General features: G+C 45.1%; 1 protein-coding gene across 2 annotated transcripts in view; it reads left to right on the top strand.

The window, feature by feature from the left end:
- The window catches only part of CSTF3 (cleavage stimulation factor subunit 3), a 65,108-nt gene that overhangs the window by 4,878 nt on the left and 38,622 nt on the right, over positions 1 to 21,608 (top strand). For both annotated transcript variants that reach the window (XM_085855244.1, XM_085855243.1), the window contains exons 2-3: positions 14,220 to 14,318; positions 14,724 to 14,819. In XM_085855244.1, the coding sequence (XP_085711370.1) occupies positions 14,220 to 14,318; positions 14,724 to 14,819 (195 nt within the window). The remainder of the gene's footprint in view (positions 1 to 14,219; positions 14,319 to 14,723; positions 14,820 to 21,608) is intronic.

Here is a 21,608-nt window from a genome sequence, read left to right as displayed (position 1 = left end):
TGACCACCTCAGGGGCGGCCCGGCCCAGCCAGATGGAGTGTTCGGCCTGACTAATGAGGGCTGACCACGAGTCGCCCGACAACCCCTCGTCCAATCCGAAGGCGAGTCCCTCAGAGCGGTTCCCTCGACCCGTGGGGGAGGGGGGGATAAGAGGAGGTGGTGAGCGGTCGAGAAAGAAGGTTCACCCCGTCGTAAAGGAGAAAGAGAGGAAGCCTCGTCTTGCCTGCTGGCGTCTCGTCTGGTCCGTTCCCGTGCTGGCTGGCGTCCGTGGCGTCGTTCCTGGTCCCTGGTGATTGGTGCTGCGTTGTTGGCGGTGGGTTCGAGTCCCGCCACTGGACAAGCTCGAGCAGACCGCACGAGGCGGGCAGGTGCAAATAATGGCCGCGGCCACCATTTCTTTTTGGGTGTGTGTCTGTGGGCCCCGTCTTTACGTGGAATTGTGAAGTGCTTCTTGCTCATTGTAAATTGCCTGCATATTCGGATAACTCTTCTGTGTGTCTCCCTCCCGATTTAATGTAAAATAAACCCCCGTGTTAAATGTTCCAGCTTGTTTTCCGTGTTTTCTTTCATTGGCCTAGCATGGTTCGGGCTTGAGAAATAGTAAGGCCGTTGGTGCCGTAAGTTGTCATTGGGACCGGCGCGGCTCTGGTAACTCCGCTCGGTTACGCCGGATCCGAGTCGGTACCTGCGACTCGGTTCGGACACAGTCGGCCGACGGTGTGGTTTCCCCGGTAGCTAGACTGCGTGGTTATTTAGGTATATTGTAGATCGAGACAATTAACTACGCCACGCAGTAGAAATATTGGCATCCACGGTCCTTAAGTGACCCGTCGACTCTGGAGCTATCCGGGGTGACGACCTATAAATTCCAGGTGTTCGGTGGGAGACGGCTCTCCTGCTCCACCTTGTGGTCGTTGATCACCACCGAACCCTGGCCCACAACAAATTGGTGTCAAGAGCGGGTTCGAGCCCCTCCGCCCCCAGAGAAATTAACGGGATTCGGATCGGGTGTACGGAGCATCCCCCCCCCCATTCCCTCCAAATTAAGACCATTCTAAATTGTTCTCAGGACGCACCATGGCGGGCCAAGATGAGCTGGAGCAGGTGGGTGTAGAGATAATGGTAAAATAACCAGTGGCCCAGGACACCCCGATTCAAGAAAACTCAGAGGTAGTAAAGTAAAGTAATGCGCCCCGGCAAACAAACTCAGAGGTAGTAATGGGGGCGGTGGCGAATAACCCCCCCCCCACCCCACACTCAAATGTCCCTCCCGACCCTTGGCGGATCTGCGCCCGACTGAAGCGAATCGGCTTCGTCAGGGTCATTTGACATGGGCCGGCATGATGGACGAGAATGTTCCAACACTGATGGGTGATATACAAGCAATGAGGGGTGATTTACAAGCAAAAAATAACAGGATGTATGCAAATATGCAAAACTTGAAGGAAGAAATGAAAGGGGAAATGCAGAGCATGGGGTTGAACCTCCAGGCGGGCCAAGAGGCAATGAAGGCGGAATTGGAGGAGGTGAAAGTCAAAATGGCGGGGTGTACAATGTGGAACATCGGAGGCATGCACCGTACCCGGTGAGGTGTTTTAATTGTGGTCAGTTGGGCCACCTGCAGCGGCAGTGTAGGGCTCCGTGCTTGGGAAAGGCCCCGGCCCCCCCAGACCACCAACTCTGCCCCGTGCAAACCAGAATAGCCGCCCCCCCCCCCGCCAGTCCTAGGGAAACTAACGAGTGCCGAGCATATAGGGCCGTGTTCGGCAGACCCAGATGGGGAAGAGCCCTCAGAGCTGCGACAGGTCATTTATTGTGGCTAAATTGGCACTGGTAGTTGAACAATTAGGTGCAAAATTTCCGGCGTAAGGGTAGACGCCATTGTGGACACAGGAGCAAGCGCCACGATCATTAGCCCTGTGGTCCTTAATTCGAGTGTGGACGGGTGGGATGAGATCCACCGTCTGCAAAATCATAGTTTGCAGCTAGCTACCGGAGCAACGGACCCCATCATAGGGCGTGGTTTTGTGACCCTTAAATTGGGCACGGTTAAAAGGAGAATCGAGGTTTGGGTGGCGGAAGTGTGCGACCCATGCTAAATAGGGTAAGATGTGCTGACCGCCGGTGGTTGTAAAATCGACTTGGGCCAATGAGTCATGCAGTTGGGTGGTGAGGAATTGCCATTGGGGGGCATGAGCACGGATGAGAAGGTAGAGCTGGAGGCTCCCAACTCCGTGGTCATCCCTCCCCCCCCCCCCCCCCCGGGTGCCAAGGCAGTAATTCCGGCACGGTGGCGGGCACACCCAACCTGGCAGGGCTCCTGCGGCCTGGCCGAACTACTGGCGGGGCAATCGACCCCGGGTTTAGTCGTGGGCCACACCCGGGTAAATACCGACGGGCCTATCGTGCCCGTCAGGGTAATAAATGTAAGCACGGAACCAGGCACTATTAGACTGGGCACGAAGGTGGCAGATTGCACTCCAGTGGTATGAGTCGCAGAGCTGAGGGACGATAACATCGAGTTGGACCGGGTCCAGAGGTGGTCCACAGAGCCTGTTAAGAATTGGCCTGATCACATTTGCGAGATGGTAAATCGGAGTAGTGTAGATTTGGAGGACGCCCAGCGGGAGGCCTTACACAAACTGGTCAACCGACATGTAGAAATCTTCTCCTTGTTACCCGAGGATACTGGACGTACGGGCCTGGTGAAACATCAGATCCACACCGATGGGTCCCGGCCTGTCCGTCAGCCTGTCCCTTGGAGCAAGAGAGAGAGGAGGCTGATGAACAGGTCGGAAAGATACTCAATGCAGGTGTCATTGAACCCTTGCGAAGTCCTTGGATGTCACCGGTTGTGTTGGTCAAAAAGAAGGATGGGACCACGCGTTTCTGCATGGACTATCGCCAGCTTAACAACGTGACACTCAAAGACTCCTATCCCCGCCTAGAATTGACGATACCCTCGACGCTGTTTCAGGCTCTAAATGGTTTTCAACTTTGGACCTCAAGAGTGGGTATTGGTAGGTGGAGATGGATAATACGGGGAAAGAGAAAACGGCATTTTCTACAAGGAAGGGACGGTATCAGTTCACTGTGATGCCATTCGGTTTGTGCAACGCCCCCGCCACCTTTGAGCGATTGATGTGCTGCGTGTGCTGGGCGGCATGCCATGGCAATCATGCCTGGTGTACCTGGATGACGTCCTGGTACACGCTAAAACATTTTCCCAGGCCATAGCTAATTTGGACCAGTTGTTTGGGCGCCCCAGGCAGGGTTGAAGCTGAGCCTGGAGAAATGTACTTTGTTCGCGGAGGAAGTGGCCTATCTCAGACACGTGATGGGGTGAAAACTGACCCAGGTAAAATTACAGCGGTGGAGGAGTGGCCCGTACCTCGTAACGTCAAACAGGTACGGGTTTTTTTGGGCCTCTGCTCCTACTACCGGCGCTTTGTGGCAAAATTTGCGGACATAGCCAGACCCCTTCACCGGCTTACAGAGAAGGGGTCGAGGTTTAATTGGACAGGGGAATGCCATCAGGCCTTCCTCAAATTACAGGGGTGTTTGACATCCGCACCCGTTTTAGCATATCCCACCGATGACGGGATGTATACCCTGGACACGGATGCAAGCCAGGAAGGATTAGGTGCAGTCTTGTCCCGGACACAGGGGGGCGTGTAAAGAGTGATCGCGTATTATAGTCGGGCCATGAGTCGGCCCGAACAAAATTATTGCGTCACTCGCAAGGAACTATTGGCCATGCTGCCTGCCGTGAGCCATTTCCACCCGTACTTGTACGGGAGGAAATTTTTGGTTCGAATTGACCATTCCTTCTTGCATTGGCTCTTACGGTTCAAGGAACAGGAGGGCCAGATTGCAAGGTGGTTTGAAAAGTTGCAGCAGTACGATTTTAATGAGGCCCATAGAGCCAGTAAGGCTCATGGGAATGTCGATGCGCTCTCTCGACGCCCCTGTCTGGGGGGAAACTGTAAATAATGCACGAGGAGAGGGACCAATTGTCAGACACTTCCCAAAAGCTCCTAGCCTGTGCGGCCCGGGTGGTCGGCCCAATTTTGCCACTAACCGCGGATAAGGAATTTGGCGATTTGGCGTGGAGCACGGCCCAGCGGGAAGACCCTGTGATAGGGACCATGTACGAGTTGGTCTGGGTAAATAAGAGACCCAGTGGGGAGGAGGTCACCCCATTCGGAGCGCGAACAAAGGCGTACTGGGCTCAGTGGAAAACTCTAGAAATGAGGGACAACATCTTATGTCGCAATTGGGTGGAGATTCCCTCAGAGAGAACATCTTGGCTCCTAGTAGTCCCTGACCAATTTAAAACCAAAATTTTGGAACAAGTGCACGGTTCCCACCCCGGCGGCCATTTGGACAGGACCAAAACAACATCTCGGGTCCGCCGGCGGTTTTATTGGGTCAACATGGGGCATGATGTTCAGGACTAGTGTCGAGCATGCGACGCCTGTACTGCTCAAAAGGGAAAGAGGATGAGGGCCCCGCTTCAACTACATCAGGTTGGGGCCCCCCTTGAACGAGTGGCCATGGACATTTTGGGACCACTGCCCCCCACTCGCCAAGGTAACCGATACATCCTCATAATTATGGACTACTTCACTAAATGGCCGGAGGCCTATGCCCTTCCCAACCAAGAAGCCGGGGTTGTGGCACAGGCCTTCGTAGAAGGTTTTGTATGTCGGCAGGGAATTCCGGAGGAGCTGCACACCGACCAGGGGTGAAATTTTGAAAGCGAATTGCTAAAAGAAGTGTACAGTCTCCTGTCAATTCGAAAAACCCGGACAATGCCCTTAAGGCCACAATGTGACGGGATGGTGGAAAGGTTCAATAGAACCCTGATTCAACAATTGGCCCTCTTCACCACCTCCTGTCAGGTGATTGGGACGAACATCTCCCATATTTGTTGATGGCCTATCGTACGAGTCAGCATGGAGCCACCGCCTGTAGCCTGGCGCTGCTCATGTACAGGCGGGAGCTGCGATCCCCCGTCGATTTGCTGTGCGGCCCGACGCCTGAGCGACCCGACGGACCTCCAGGGAAGGGCTACGCATGTCAGTTGGAGGAAAGCATGGGAAAAATCCATGCCTTCGCTTGCCGCCAACTCCAATACGCAGGTGTGAAAATGAAGCGCAGGTACGACCACCGGAGCCAGGCGAGTGAGTACTCCCCGGGGACGAAGATTTGGTTCTTCAATCTCCGGAGGAGGAGGGGCAGATGCCCGAAACTCACCTCGCCCTGGCATGGCCCAGGGCTCGTCCTGGCGCAAATTCGTGACGTGGTCATAAAAATTAAGATGGGACTACGGGCCCTTCCCCGTATCGTCCACGCGGACTGCCTGAGACCCTATAAGGGCGACCTCACGCCCTCATGGATGGATTGGACCGGAGTAGCAGGAGCTAGGACCACTGCTCCTGCAGAAACTCAAGGCTTGTAGAGCCTTACTTCGAGCACACGATAGCCCGGCCAAGATCGGCCGGCACGGGTGACCCTCGGAAAGGGACCTGAAGCACCAAAATGCCATGTGGGCATGAAAAGAGGGCAATGCCAGGAAGGGCACCCCCCCCCCCCCATGTTCATAGGGAGCAGTTAACTTCGGAGACAGCTTCAGGGTTTGAGTAGTAGTTTGTAGTTTGAGTTCGGCAGACGGAAATCCCTGCCAAGTGAGCCAAGCTGCCCAGCCACGAAATCGTGCAAGGGCAGGAGAGAAAATTTGTGGGCAAGGCCCAAATTAATAATGGACACCGACACAGGCGACGGGAATCATGGTTTCTTGAACCGATAGTTTAAAGAGACAGGCGTGTTGAAAAGCCCCAGTTATAGTTTAAAGTGTAATAAATGCTGGGGTCGTTAGAAAAAAAATGTACCCCTTCATACCATCCATCCCTTCGCTCTCTGTAGGCCGCTGGACTCACTTTGGGAAGATTGCTGAACTCTGTGGAGGCTATTCTGAGGCTTCTTTGGGCCTCGAGGCAGGACACGTTAGTCTCTTCCTTAGTCCCCTCAGAAAGGATTTTAGGGGTTGGGAGTAGGTTAGGTTGACAGGATAGGTTTACAAGACAAAGACAGTGCAAGGGGGTTCGGGACAATCAATTATAAAAAAGGACTAAAAAGGGGCTAAATTTTGTTGTTTTCTTGTTGTACTATGGGAGTGGGTATGGACAAAGACAGGCAAAGGCGATAGGTTGTGGGGAGACAGTACGTTAGGTCCGAGTCTGTTTTCGGAGTGGCCGGCACCACCGCACTCCCTCCAGTACCTCACGGACCAGACCAGAGGCCGGCCAGCTACATATGCCGGCCTGTTTGTGCTGCACCTCATGGTCCGCATTAGCCAAGCCTTGCCTCGCCATGCCTTGTTGCCTGCCTTTGCCTTGACCCCATGTTGCATTTCCCCTGTGTCCACCATTTCACCATGTGTGCGAGGACCATCTCCTTCAGTGTGTTTTGCAAGGACTGCCCTGCAAGCAGCTACACCATGGGGACTGCAATTGTGCAGCCTGTGCGCCCATCTCTCTGTGTTTTGCACCAATGACTTTTTTTTCCTTCCATAGATCACAGGTCCTGGGCCATGGTTAGTGTAAATAGATAAGTTAGAATTGTAAATATTTTGCAACCCACCTGTGTGTCTGTCTTAGCGCCGGCAATCTTAGTTAAGTTGTCCGAGTGAGTCTGATAGTTTAGTTACGCAGCGCACTAGGTTATTTATTTTTTGGACACGTATAAAAATGACCCACTCAGGGATCCATAGGTAAATCGTACAAGGCGAAAACTTACACATGCATGCCACACGAAAATTTGACAACTCGGGACGAGTTTGTAAAAACAGGAGGGGATAGTGTTATGGATTTGGAAACCTTTTGCACACAAACAGCCAGAGTCCCCATAGTTAAGTTATTTCGATAAGTATGTGTATAGTTAGAATCCATCCCCAATGTCTAATGGGAATTTTGTGTGTGTGCTGTGAGTTATTTTATAGTCAGGTTTTATGGTGAACGTAGTGAGCTTCATACTCAACGCGTGCACATGAGAGAATAGGAAACAACACAATACCCTGGCAATTTGGAATTTGTGTCGTCGGCTATGACCCTTTTGTTTCCGGTTTTTGTCATGGGGAATGATGCGTACCGGGAGATCATGACCGGAAGTATTTATTTATTTATTCAATTATTTTTTTCCCAAAGTGAATTTTATACTTCCGAAAGTGATTTTTTTTTCATTGCAGGAAGTGTTTATTTAGTATTTAACATTACCGGGAGTGATTTTGAAACTCTTTCCGGAACTTTTAATTTATTTTATTCATGACCGGAAGTGTTTATTTATTCATTCATTCAATTATTTTTTCCCCAAAGTTAATTTTATTCTTCCGAAAGTGATTTTTTTTCATTACAGGAAGTGTTTATTTAGTATTTAACATTACCGGGAGTGATTTTGAAACTCTTTCCGGAACTTTTAATTTCTTTTATTCTTGACCAGAAGTGATTGTTTATTTATTTATTTATTCAATTTTTTTCCCCCCAAAGTTAATTTTAATAGCGAACGTAGTGAGCTTCATACTCAATGCGTGCACATGAGAGAATAGGAAACAACAACAACAACAACAACAACAACAACAACACAATACCCTGGCAATTTGGAATGCGTGTCATCGGCTATGATCCTTTTGCTTCCGGTTTTTGTCATGGGGAATGATGCGTCCCGGGAGATAAAGGCATCGTCCGAGACATGAAAGACCCAAATATCAGACATGGTGTATATTTCCTCCACTGATTTTAATAAAGATATCTCCCGCATCATCAAAAATTATTTTTAATTGTGATTTACATTATTTGATCGCTGATCCCGAATCCAGGCCGAATTAACTGGAAATTGCAGCATCGTCTGCTATGCACCTGACTGACCTCAGATCTGTCAAAATTATCAAATGTGCGGCGCTTACATGTACCACGGTATTGTTGGCAAGTATACAGTTGTGAACAAGTTATAGGTAAAGTCAGAAGCGAATGTAAGAAGAATTCTACATTCACTTCTTGGCTTTGCCTATTCCATATTATCACCGCTAATGGAAATCGCTCATACCATTATCTCCGAAACTAGGCAAGCTGTTTAATTTTGTTTGTGGGAATCAAGCCGGCGGGCATTAGCACAGATAATTTATCGCAATCCTGATACATCACAATGATGTCATATTCGTTTTTATGATGTCATCATGAAGAGGACGAGGAACTTAGCTCATTTGAGCTTGTTTTCCTTCAATCCAATATCGCCACCAAGTCCTGTGACCAATCAATTAATCGTCATCACCTGCCTCCTCCTACCCCACCCGAGTCCCTCTGGACACCCACCCCACCCCTTCTCCTTCCTCAGTTTGTTACCAAGTGTAATTGCTTGTGTTGTTTCACATTTCTTGCAGAGAGCTTGCCAAGTGGCTTAAGCACTCAAGCAAGCATGTACCTTCATTGGGCGGTCTATTTTCGACTGCTGCCACGATCATTGAAAATAAAACATGCATTGCCTTGTTTGAGTTACAATCAAAATGTACGTTGTTTTTCCTCAAAACAGTTCCCGTATTTAGGGATAGAAGATGCATTCTCTTCAGGAATGGTCTAATTATTGCGAACGTAGTGAGCTTCATACTCAACGCTTGCACATGAGAGAATAGGAAACAACAACACAATACCCTGGCAATTTGGAATCCCTGTCGACGGCTATGACCCTTTTGCTTCCGGTTTTTTTTTTTTTTTGCTTCCGGCTTTTGTCATGGGGAATGATGCATGCCGGGAGATAAAGGCATCGTCGGAGACATGAAAGACCCAAATATCAGACATGGTGTATATTTCCTCCACTGATTTTAATAAAGATATCTCCCGCATCATCAAAAAAAATTTTTTAATCGTGATTTACATTATTTGATCGCTGATCCTGAATCCAGGCCGAAGCAACCGGAAATTGCAGCATCGAATGTAAGAAGAATTCTAAGTTCGCTTCTAGGCTTTGCCTATTCCATATTACATCTACAACAACAACGGCACCGTCCCTCATTCAACCCGGTTGCCATTGCCCACGTGTTTTTGGCTGAGGGCGTGGGCAGAGCCTCCGTCGCTTCGGATCGAGACTCCACTCCGAGGAGGGGCAGAGAGCGTTTCCTCCAGCCAATGAGCGAAGGGCGAGCATCGCACGCGCGCCCCAGCCAATCAGGGGGGTTGACCACCTCAGGGGCGGTCCCTCCCAGCCAGATGTAGTGTTCGGCCCGACCAATGAGGACTGACCACGAGTCGCCCGACAACTCCTTGTCCAATCCGGAGGCGAGTCCCTCAGAGCGGTTCCCTCGACCCGCGGGGGAGGGAGAGGATAAGAGGAGGTGGCGAGCGGTCGAGAAAGAAGGTTCGCCCCGTCGTAAAGGAGAAAGAGAGGAAGCCTCGTCTTGCCTGCTGGCGTCTCGTCTGGTCCATTCCCGTGCTGGCTGGCGTCCGTGGCGCCATTCCTGGTCCCTGGTGCTTGGTGCTGCGTTGTTGGCGGCGGGTTCGACTCCCGCCACCAGACAAGCTCGAGCAGGCCGCACGAGGCAGGCAGGTGCAAATAATGGCCGCGGCCACCATTTCTGTGTGTGTGTATGTGTGTGTGTGTGTGTGTGTGTGTGTGTGTGTGTGTGTGTGTGTGTGTGTGTGTGTGTGTGTGTGTGTGTGTGTGTGTCCGTGGGCCCCGTCTTTAAGTGGAATTGTTAAGTGCTTCTCGCTCATTGTAAATTGCATATTCGGATAACTCTGCTCTGTGTCTCTCTCCCGATTAATGTAAAGTAAACCCCCGTGTTAAATGTTCCAGCTCGTTTTCCGTGTTTTCTTTCATTGGCCTAGCATGGTTCGGGCTTGAGAAATAGTAAGGCCGTTGGTGCCGTAAGTTGTCATTGGGACCAGCGCGGCTCTGGTAACTCCATTCAGTTATGCCGGATCCGAGTCGGTACTTGCGACTCGATTTGGACAGAGTCGGCCGCGGGTGTGGTTTCCCCGGTAGCTGGACTGCGTGATTATTTAGGTATATTGGAGATCGAGACAATTAACCCTATGCCACGCGGTTGAAATATTGGCGGCCACGGTCCTTAAGTGACCCGTCGACTCCGGAGTTATCCGGGGTGACGACCTATAAATTCCGGGTGTTCGGTGGGAGATGGCTCTACTGCTCCACCCAGTGGTCGTTTATCGCCACCGAACCCTGGCCCACAACAATGCGTCCTCCACTTCCAAATGATGGATTTCGCTGTACTCAAAGTGATAATGAGTGACTGAAATCTTCTTATATCCCCCTCCCGAACGGTGCTTCTCCACCACTTTATGTCTGACTTCTTTGGAAAGCTCCTTGGTCTTCGTGTTTGCCCTGTTGGTTGACCAAGTTGTATCTTAAAACTCCTTAGATAAGCTTAAGTGGGGAGATTAATTTTAAGTTAAACCACTGATTACATTCAGGTGAAACCGACTACATTTATTTTGTAACCTTTCAAACAAATAATTAGCTCCTGGAATGATTTAGGGTTCATTAGGAAAAGGGTTTGAATACTTATGTAACTGAGAGTCATCTGATTTTCTCTGTTAATCAAACTTATTCACATATAATCTAAATTTTTTAGCTTCATCACTTTGGAGTAGCTTGTGAAGACTATATGTTGTTTGATTTGAAAGCATCATGAAAAACACTCAGATGGGCATAAAAATGTGAAAACTTTGGGGGGGGGGATGAATACTTTTGCAAGCCACTGTGTATCCAATTACAGGTCTTCTTTACTTTATTCTAGGAAGTGCAGCGTAGCTGTGTAAGAGGTGAAATGAGCACTTGGGGTTGCATCATCAGTGTTTTCATCTCAGAAGGTGCCTTGTGGTGACTGTGATTAAGTATCCTATGCACTATCTTAGCTATCTACTTTGTACGAATTCCCTGTAGAAATAAAAGGGCCAGTACACCGAAGATTCTCTTTCTTTATACGTCACTTTTCATTGTTCTTTTCGAGCAGATTGCTTGTCTGTACCAAGCAAGTGACATTTAGATAAAATGGAGAACAGCACCAACTTCATTCACTTTGTCACACCGCTTAATGAACGCTACGACATGAGATTACTTTCAATACAAATTCATCACGGAAGTTATTACTATTTGCTGAAGAAGCACAATAAAAAGATGATTGATCGATCCCCAAAAACAGTATTCACTAGCTTTCTGTGCCATGGTGTGGGAACACAGTCTGGCCATATCCCATTTTGTTTTTCTGGTAAGCAGCTTCAATACAGCAAAATCTGGCATATGTCCTGGCATGTTCTAAGTGCTTATGCATGATTTAAAATTAAAATGTCAAAAAGCTTGTAGCTCAGGAAAAGGTCCATATGAGATTTAAAAATAAAAATAAGTTATCCGCACCCGTTTCCGAAGGGGCAGGAAAGGAAATTTTATCGATCTGTGTCGGTGAGTGAGAGTCTGCACGTAGATCTACTTTAATATAGATCGTACCTTCTCAGATCTACGCTGACCTGTGAGGCTACACATTGTTAAATGCTCAGTCTTACCACCTCTGCCACTGAAAGTAGATGGAGGTTATGTTTTCACCCCTATCTGTTTGGCTGTCTGTGAGCAGGATAACTCAAAAAGTTATGGACAGATTCAGACGAAACTTGGTAGACAGGTTGGGTGTGTGACAAGGACGAATTCATTCGATTTTAGTGACGATCTGGATCCGGATACAAGAATTTTTATTTTTTAAGTGATTCTTCTCTATCGAGAGATAGTGCTCAAAACAACATCGAGCATGATATTTGAAAAAGTTGTGGACAGATTCGGACAAAACTTGGTGGATGAGTTGGGTCGGTGATGATTACAAGTCAATTTGATTTTGGTTAAGGTCTGGATGCAGATCTGGCCTATAAGTGGGATCTAAAACGTAAACTGTTCAGCCTGATGGAGGTATGCTATCTACTGAGTGTTGTTTTAGTTTTAGTATGTGTCCCCTGGTCACGTTTCATGGAAAAGCTAAACGTTTTAGCACCAAATGCCTCCGAGTTTGGAATTTTGTAGCTCTAGAGTCTCGAGGTAGTCGCATCGCAAGGCCAATAAAATAATCTCATTTTGAAGTATCTGTTGCTTCAAAAGTATTTGAGAGTACTCACAAAAAGTGCTGTGCTGCTCGACAGCTTTGTATACATAACAAACCTTTAAGATATGAACACTATTTTTCCAGGATTTTCAACGTCAGTCAGGCCAAACCCTTCCAAACCTCAATGGTGACACATTAAAGGGGTATTAGAGCCTGTAGTATCTCCTAAAGTTCTCCTATATACCACTTTATTTCAATCTTAAACAGTTGAAAGCTTTAATGATGCCATAGATGAGTAGATTAAATTTCCAGACATGGTAGAGATATGTAATCCCTCGGATACAGCCTTATCTCATTGGGCCAATGTGTGTGGGACTCAGCATCCACGTGTCCTTCCTGCTTTATTTAACTGAAATATAAACCTCAAATTTACTTAAAGGAATGGATTGGATTTCAAATTAACATTCATTACATCAAACAAGTATTCTAAATCCAGCTGTTTGTTACCCATGCAACAAAGTTATTGTAGAATCACGATAACTATTTTAGTAATGACTTTTTTTGGTATTTTTTGATGATCGTACGTCTTTCATATCTTGATGCCATTGAGTGCAAGGCCCTCAAAATCGTTTGAATCCCCCACGATGAAGTTGAAATCTGAGCCTGTTGCTCCCACATCGCAGGCAAGATGGTGACTTGTCTGTCTTCTACCGGCTCCTTTCTGGCCTTGCACCCTCTGCTCTTTCTGCGATCCACCTCACTCCCTCCCCAAGCGCTATCCATTTTTATGCAGAGCGCGTGCTTTCTGCCAGTAACAATCTTCTGGTGAAAATCCTAAAATCAAGACTCCACTGCTCACCTCCACTCATTCGTTCCACTTTTTTCTCACCTGTGGAACCAGCGTCCTCAGTCTGTTCAATCTCATTCTTCCCTCCAGGACTTCACGCTCGTTGTGTACCTCATCCTCAGGTCATCCCCCATCCAAACGTATGATATTTTCTGCCTTCATTAACCCCCTCCTAACCTACCATTTCTTTTCCAGGTTGCTTTGTTTTCTCCTCTCTTCCTCTACCCTCCTTTCCATTACTTCTTCCATTGCTCTTTCATTCCCATCTTTCTCTTCCTGTTCTATCAGCCCTCACTGGTGTTTGAGCTTCTCTCCAGCTCATTCATCCCCTGTCTCTTCTTCCCCTCTCCTTCCTCCCCCCCTATTTTACGCTCATTCTTCCTCCAAGGAGCCTCCTGTCATGTCCCTCTACCCGACTATTGGTGTCGTTCCACTTTTTCTCTGTTCTGGTTGTGTTCTCTTCTTGGTTCTAGCTCTTCCACAAGGCTTGACTGCATATTAAAAACAAAGGATTTCGAATTCTTTCACTATCTAGATTATTCACGTGGTTTAATAAGAAATATAGAAATTCTCCATTTATATTGAAATGCACATGTAAATAACCACCAGACCACATCCACACCTTCATTCGATTACACGAGACAGATCCCTTTTTTCATTTTACAATTTACAACAGCTTTTCCCATGTTCCAGAATATGTGTCAAGGATATTAGCATTCAACGCAACCATTGTGATTCTGCCTTAGTGCCTGGATTGTGCCTTGATGGCTGTGTTGGCATCTCCTTAATGGAGGTTTGTCCATGTTTTGATGAATCATCATATTCAGGGTAAGCTTGGTTGAAAAATCTGTTTGCATTTTGGCACATTTGTTCTGAATATGTTTCACTGCATCCAAATTTGTTCACCAAACAAATGAAAGAGTACACAGTTTATAAAAGGTAAAATTACCAATTATAATACCACTTAAATCAGATCATGTCTAAATAATCACGCAAATCATTGAATATCCATTCCTAAACATGAATAATTTTTGCAGTACCTTTACGCAACCCCGAAGCGATGAGGTGTGTGTGTGTGTGTGTGTTTTGTGTGTGTGTGTGTGTGTGTGTGTGTGTGTGTGTGTGTGTGTGTGTGTGTGTGTGTGTGTGTGTGTGTGTGTGTGTGTGTGTGTGTGTGTGTGTGTGTGTGTGTGTTTTTCTCGGTCAAATCTGACCCAATGGGTCATGAAATGAGCATACCAACTTAACTGTCCTGCCCTTGTGTCTCACCATTAGGCTGAATATGTGCCGGAGAAGGTGAAGAAGGCAGAGAAGAAGTTGGAAGACAATGACTTTGATATCGACGCCTGGAGTATCCTCATCAGAGAGGCGCAGGTTTCTTTTGTTATTGTTGTTAATGTATGATAGTGGAAGATTCTTACATCCAGAGATGATGAAAAATTTTTTGATGCTTTTCTTAACTGCCAAATGTTCATTAAATCAGAAGCTTTTGTTGGAGGATTGACTTTTATAGCTAAATATTTTACTAACTGATCAGAGCAGTTGGTTTTTGCATGCTCTAGTGCTCTTGTTGCCATTTCTGTCAACTCGATTAATGGCTCAGGATACAAATGTTTTTTTTCACACTGGGCTTGGTTAGAAATGAAAGAAATTATCTCTCGTTACTCATCTCATAAAACATATTGATATGGCCTCTCATTACTCATCTCAATGGGTGATTGAGACGATCACATCTCGCTGAGCAGCTTATCGACCGAACCTCGCATGTGTCGCCCGCAGAACCAGCCAATAGACAGAGCACGGCGAACTTTCGAACGTCTTGTCACGCAATTCCCCAACTCCGGTCGCTATTGGAAGACATACATCGAAGCCGAGGTTATTTGCTCTCTTCATTCATTTTGTCTTCAAAAGTTCTTCCTGCTCTCCCTCATCACTCACCCTTTAAATTTTTTTTTTCTTACTCCCTCCCATAGACTTATCATTCATTATCTTTCTCCTTTTCTCCTCTCACTCCCCTGCCTTTCTCTTTTGTTCATGTTCTTCACCCTTGCACTTGATGTCTTTTCCCACCCCTGCTTTATTTGTTATACAGAGTTTCACTGGAGGGCATTGACATTTCCTTGACTCTGAATTGTATTTTTTTATTCATGTGTATATATATATATATATATATATATATATATATATATATATATATATATATATATATATATATATATTATATATGCTCTTTAGATTAAAAAAATAGCTGAGGAAGAAGTGGCAAGGGGTAGAGGAGAGAGCAAAGACGTTATCTGGGGATGGTGGTGAAAGTGGAATTTAGCTGGGAGTATTCAGTACATGTATTCTGAAGATCGTGAATAATGTATTCACACGTACAATGATGATGCTAGTAATGAATAACGATCTGTGGTTCATGATGAACATACACATATCAGTTTGAGAATAATTCAAACAACAGGTATGGATTGAAATGTTTCTCCTAATAGAAACGTTAAAGGTTAACATATTAAACCATGAAAACGGTTAATCTCCTGTGTGTGACTGAGATTTATGTGTGCATTGATCTCAATTTCTGAGTCTGTGTCCTCTTTCGCATCCTCTATGCATTAATTAATATTTCCTGAGTTACCCTGAGTATGAGCCCTGCTCACCAGGTTAACACAGCACCTTGATTTACCATTATACACATTACTTGACATTACCATTCGTGAACTTCAGTGGTTTTAGGCTTTCTTGTGTATAGGTATGCCAATATTCTGTAATTCATTTTAAACCTTCCATCCTCCCCACAAACCTGCCATCAACCCTCTCCCAGCATCTTTCCTCTATTTTTTTATGTTTGCTTCCATATATTACTTAAATGGACCTCCTTCCCATAAGCTTCATGCAAAATCCCAATGAATTCCATTCGGTTTCTGAATATGTTTCAAAATGGAAAGTATCGTGAAGTTTCGCATATTTTTTAAAAGTGAACCTGAACCGAAAAAGCCAAAATGAATTACAGTAATATCCCAGTTTATGTCGGGGATGCGTTCCTGAAAAGTGCAACGAATATTGAAATGGCGTAAATCAAAGCAATTGTTCTCATTTCAGTATTCATGGAATAAATTGGGGATGCATTCCTCACGTTTCTTTTTTCCTCATTTTTCTTTTCATCTGACATTACCCTTTTTTTGAGTAATGACAATTATATTCAAGTATAACTAAAATAAAAAACAATTACCAGACATTTAAATAAAAACAAACCTCTTCCGGAAGTGGTCGAAGTTGGCGGTACCTCTCCTTCTTCCTCCTTGTTAAACGAACGTCGGAATTTTTATCGATGGCATGCAATGTAGTCTGAGGCAAACTTCATAACCCGGCAAAATCAATGGCACGTTCACCAGAATCCATTCAACGAATAACATCTAATTTCACTTCTGAGTTTACACTTTTACCATGTCTCTTATCCAATCTACAGCACAGTACATTTCTTTATGTGTGAAGCAAAATACAGTAGTTCTTTCAGCGATTTTTTGCGATCTCCTAATTTGATACTTTAGCGATATAGTCTCGTGTCTTTATCAATCTTGTAAGTTCTGAAAACGTTCGAGAATAAAAGGTATGGCTTTTAAAACGATGTAAGTGTGACTTGATTTGACGCAAATATGATAATGGTATTAATAACATGACGATGTATTTGTGAAACGACTTAATAAAGGGAGACTTTAAGGGTACTACTGTATCTGTAAGTGAATATACAAAGTATATGGAGACTGTGGAACCGAAATCAGAATTCTTTCACTTTTAAATAGTTTGGCTGGAAATCCTTGCTGTCACATGACTTTCAGAGTACCTTGGCATGTTTGCTAAAGTCCCACAAAATATCACGTGTTGATTATATTGGCCTCATGGATTGTGCACATAACATACTCTATGACACCAGAATACAGCCAAATACACCCAGAATAGAGCTTGTTTTTCATACAAAACCCGCAATAAGTTCCTGTTGAAGATAGGACCTTGTCCAGTGAATTTGCTGTTCAGGAGGTAGACAAAATTGGACCTCCAGGCAAAAGAGGGCATCAAATAAAAAGTTTTCCTTTGGGGATTCTTCCTCCCAAGGGATTACATATATCCATAATTGATGCGTAATACCATGAGACAGAATGGTGGTGTTTCGCCATAATCTATGAAAGCTGCTGCAAAGACATTATTATTTTATCAATCTCTTTCACCGCATTTTCTTTCCAACCTTTTTACAGCAATACCAAACCGTTGTTGAGTTATAAAGCTAGTTTTCACCGGCTGATTGTTCTTGCGGACCTCCTTGTTTGTTTTCATCAGATACGTTTAACTCCTGTTCGATACATGCCGTGTTTTTCAGACGATAATGTCAGTTGAACCGGTCACTTAACAATCACAGCCATTGCCTCTACTTGATGCATGCCTGCTTCACAGCTTGGCATAACAACCGCTTGTGTCCTTTTTAAAAATATTATACATGGACATTTCCGTGGCGAAATATGGATTTTGATCCTGATCTTGAAGTTGCTGCTCACATGCCTCCCTTTGCCATCCGTAGCTTTGACCCCTGCAATACACTTTCTTATTGTACAATAACCCCATATATTTACATCCAGACCGGCCTGGAAAATAAGGTACTCGGTGTGCTATGAATGAGTGTTTGGGAGGTGAATGCTGGAGTGTGCATTGTGCTTCGCTGAAATGCTGATGATAATACGAGGGACAGTCAATAAAATGGCGATATACATTTGAGAATGTAATGTATATAGTTGTAGACGATATATGTTATATCTATGGGTAAGAGTCATGTTTGCCTTTTTAGATCTGGCAACATTGAGCGTATGACGTCAGTAGAGCAGTTCCAAGATGGTGGCTCCCTTAGAAGCATATACCAGGGAGGAGCAACGTTCTGTCATCCGTTTCTTGGGACTTGAGGGTGTGAATCCCAGTGAACTCCATCGCAGAATGAAAATGCAATATGGTGACGCATGTTTATCACTGCAGCAGGTGTACAACTGGGACAGGAAGTTTAAAAGTGGAGTTTTTTCAGTTTGGGTATGAGTTGTCTTGGCACCCTCCTTGCGGCCACTTTGTGGAACCCCAGCACGTTGTGTATGATATGGTGTGTTGAACCATGGCTGATGTTCAATTTGGAGCTTCATCCAGCTTAATGCAATGGTTTTCCCTTAGCACGCGCTTGACTCCTGCAACCATTTCTGGTGTGTCGGCTGTGTGAGGCCGGCCCGAGCGAGCAGCGTCTGCCACACTGGACACTCCACTTGTAAACTTCCTGTCCCAGTCGTACACCTGCTGCAGCGATAAACATGCATCACCATATTGCATTTTCATTCTGGGATGGAGTTCACTAGGATTCACATCCTCACTTCCCAAGAAACGGATGACAGAGCGTTGCTCCTCCCTGGTCCATGCTTCTCAGGGAGCCGCCATCTTGGAACTGCTCTACTGATGTCATACGCTCAATGTTGCCAGATCTAAAACAAGAAAAACATGACTCTTACCCAAAGATGTAACATATGTCGTCGACAACTGCACACATTACATTCTCGAATTTATATCCCTTTTTAAGGTTTCTTATTGACTGCCCCTCATATTTTATTTTTATACAAAGCAATCACAACCTCCCGAGCAACAAATATTCGTATATTCTGGCTCGGACATGTTATCCATCCATCCAAAAGTTTCAAAAAAGAAGGTACCATCTCATCCCATTTTTTTTACTCCATACACGCAAAGCGAAAAGCAAGGTTAAGCAATTGCTTCACCTTGTCTGTCTGTTGACAAATGTCAGCCTATAATCGAGGAACGATCTGTTTTAAATTGAATGTTATATTTTGAACACCAATTGGAATCTGAATCAGAACACGAATTTGCAGTTTAGCAGTACTTTGGCTCAGAATTTGGGAAATTGTACAGAATGTCGTCCCGATTGTGTATCCACAGAGAGGAGTAAAGCTAAAAAAAAATTTTAGTCCGTCTGCCTCTGGCAGTCAAAACAAAATTGAAAATCATTCTAAACAGGAAACTTGTCGTTTTTAGAGACATCACAAACAAACACAAACAACAGGCACGAATAACTAATGTAACGTGTTCAATAAAGTGGTGTAAAAACCAACCATTGCATCAACGGTGGTAAACTTCTGAAAATCCTTTTTCGACAACCTTTAAAAATGCTCGTTTTATTTCTATTGAATTATATACTTGAACACTGCAGAACAAAATCGCATTGTTGACACTTTCAAAAACCTTGCGTTTTGCAGTACTCGGACAAAATTTTACGGCATTTTATGTCATCTTGACCAAATCAAATTTGCCTCTCGCAGACCTCGCCCATGTCATTTTTTTCTCAAGACCGGGCAGGGTCATATTTTCTATGAACTCTCCAGTTTGCTTCTGTGTCGTTGATCTGGAGTCCGAAGGGAGAAATAAAAATCGCGGCCGCATGGGCATAATGGAAAATGATGGTGCTTCGGTTGTTTCAATGTAAAAGTTTTTTTTTTGTTTTCACACGTTGTGTGAAATTATAACAGAAATGTCTCGCAGTGCCATTGAATCGAAGGAACGCAAAATCTCAAATGTATCAAAACTTTTCCGCATCTTGCACCTCGACCTTTATTTTTATATTTTCACTCAACGTTACGGTGAGTACCATTTATTTGTTTATTTTAAATATGCATGTACATGAAAGTTGCCAGAAGCAACTTCCTTTTAGCGAATCTTCCATGAGTAGCCAATGTTGTACACTTCCTATTCGTTACAACTGGGAATCGAGTATTAGGAAAGAAGGAAGTGCCTGTCGTGAGGGTGGGATGGAAAGGCACCAAAATGTGCTGACTTGCTCCTTCAGCTGAATTGTGTTGCATTAACCGCCGTTGTGAGTTACTGGAGAGAAAAGGGAAATTGATGGCTGCTTGGATGAAATTTTCTTGCACCACTCAACGGAGGTTATTTTCAGCATTGTTTGCGCTAAACTGGATTGTATTAAAAATAACATTTTATGCCATCCGATAGAGACCCAACAGGATGGTGCAGAGGTGGTGCACTTGTCTCTGGGCTGCCTTGTCTGTGTATAATTTTCGACCCGAATATAAACTATTGAACTGGTGCTTCACAGATGGGGCAAGGTGCTGTCCCTTAGATGGACATTAGGCTGATGTTTTCATCTGCCTGCATTTGGTGGATGTTAAAACAGTCTGCTAGTTATCGCCAGCACCCTGAACAAACTCCAAACCCATGCCTGACTGACCGCTTGGAAGGCAATGGCAAACCACCCATCATAACCCTTGCAACAAAATTGCTTAAGCAATGCTGATGTGCTTTTTAATAGATTATAGACAGGAGGAGTAATATTGTTTTCACATTTTGCCTTAAAAAGTGATCAATTTAAGTACATATACCATGCTGTTAGTGATCTTGGAGGGCTGCCTATTTATTACATACACATGGGGTGGGAGCTAAATTGAGGAAATGAGTGGAAGAGGGGAAGGTTGGAAAAAGAGAATAATAGATCAAGACATCGACCAGAGGAACGTCCAGCGCACAACATTTGTATTTAAAGGGACAAGGTCTCAAATCAAAACCACATGTAAAGTTTAGTCTCATTCTTACCTTTAATGTTGAGAGTGCGATCAAATTATCCTTCTCACCCTTTGGATTGGATAGCATGGAAAAGATGATTCCATAAATTTTTCTTTTTTAATCTATTTTTTTTCACCACGCATCACCTGTTTACAATCTCGTTTCGGTGATTATAAATAACTCCTCCCCCATAATCTCCTTGTATTTGAAGCATGTGGACTGCTATGCAGTTTTGTTAGTTGAACATTGATGCATTTCCAAGTGACGATGAACAATCGTTCTTTCATGGAGGCTGCATCACAGTTTGCTTATACCTCCACCACTGAAGGTGAAGGAGGTTGTTTTCACCACTCTGTCTGTCTGTTTGTCTGTCTCTGTGCAGGAAATCTCAAATAGTTGTGGACAGATCCAGATCGAATTTGGTGGGCAAGTTGGGTGTGTGACAAGGACCAACTGATTAGATTCTGGTCAAGATCCAGATCTGGATCTGACAAACAAGAATTTTTTTTAAGTGATTCTTCACCATTGAGAGATAGGGCCAAAAACGATATATAGCTTGATATTTTTCAAAAATGTGTTGGGCCCAAAATGTTCTCGTGGATCAGCCATTACGTGACGGAGGTATACGCTCTACCGAGTGCCTTTCTCGTTGTGTGTTGATTACTTGAAGGAAGAAGCATTCTGGGTTTTGATCAGGGGTGTGTGGTCGGTCTCCACCAGGAATTTGAGAGGGACATTTTTGGTAGTTCTGATTATAAGCTGGATCCACACCTTGATCTCCAAACTTTCTGCTTATGTTATTCAAGGCCACCATCTCTCATGCACCACTGTCTTCCTCCACTCCCATATTCAGTGGGAAGTTCTTAATGGGATCCTCTCATCTCCCCCTGTCAAGGCTGGGGTGCCACAAGGCAGTCTTCAACCTAGCCTTGTTCCTAATCTTCATCAATGATCTTTCTGATTCCCTGGACAATCTTGTCTATCTCTTTGTTGATGATCCTACCCTCTGCGATATCATTTCTCATCTTTCTGACAAGCAGGCAGCAGCCTCTTCCCTCT

Source organism: Eptatretus burgeri, chromosome 14, assembly GCF_056783735.1.
Source record: "Eptatretus burgeri isolate ZD-2024b chromosome 14, Ebu_testis_v1, whole genome shotgun sequence".
Lineage (NCBI taxonomy): Eukaryota > Metazoa > Chordata > Myxini > Myxiniformes > Myxinidae > Eptatretus > Eptatretus burgeri.
The sequence above is the reverse complement of the archived record's forward strand: the minus strand, read 5'-3'. Positions and strand labels throughout refer to the sequence as shown.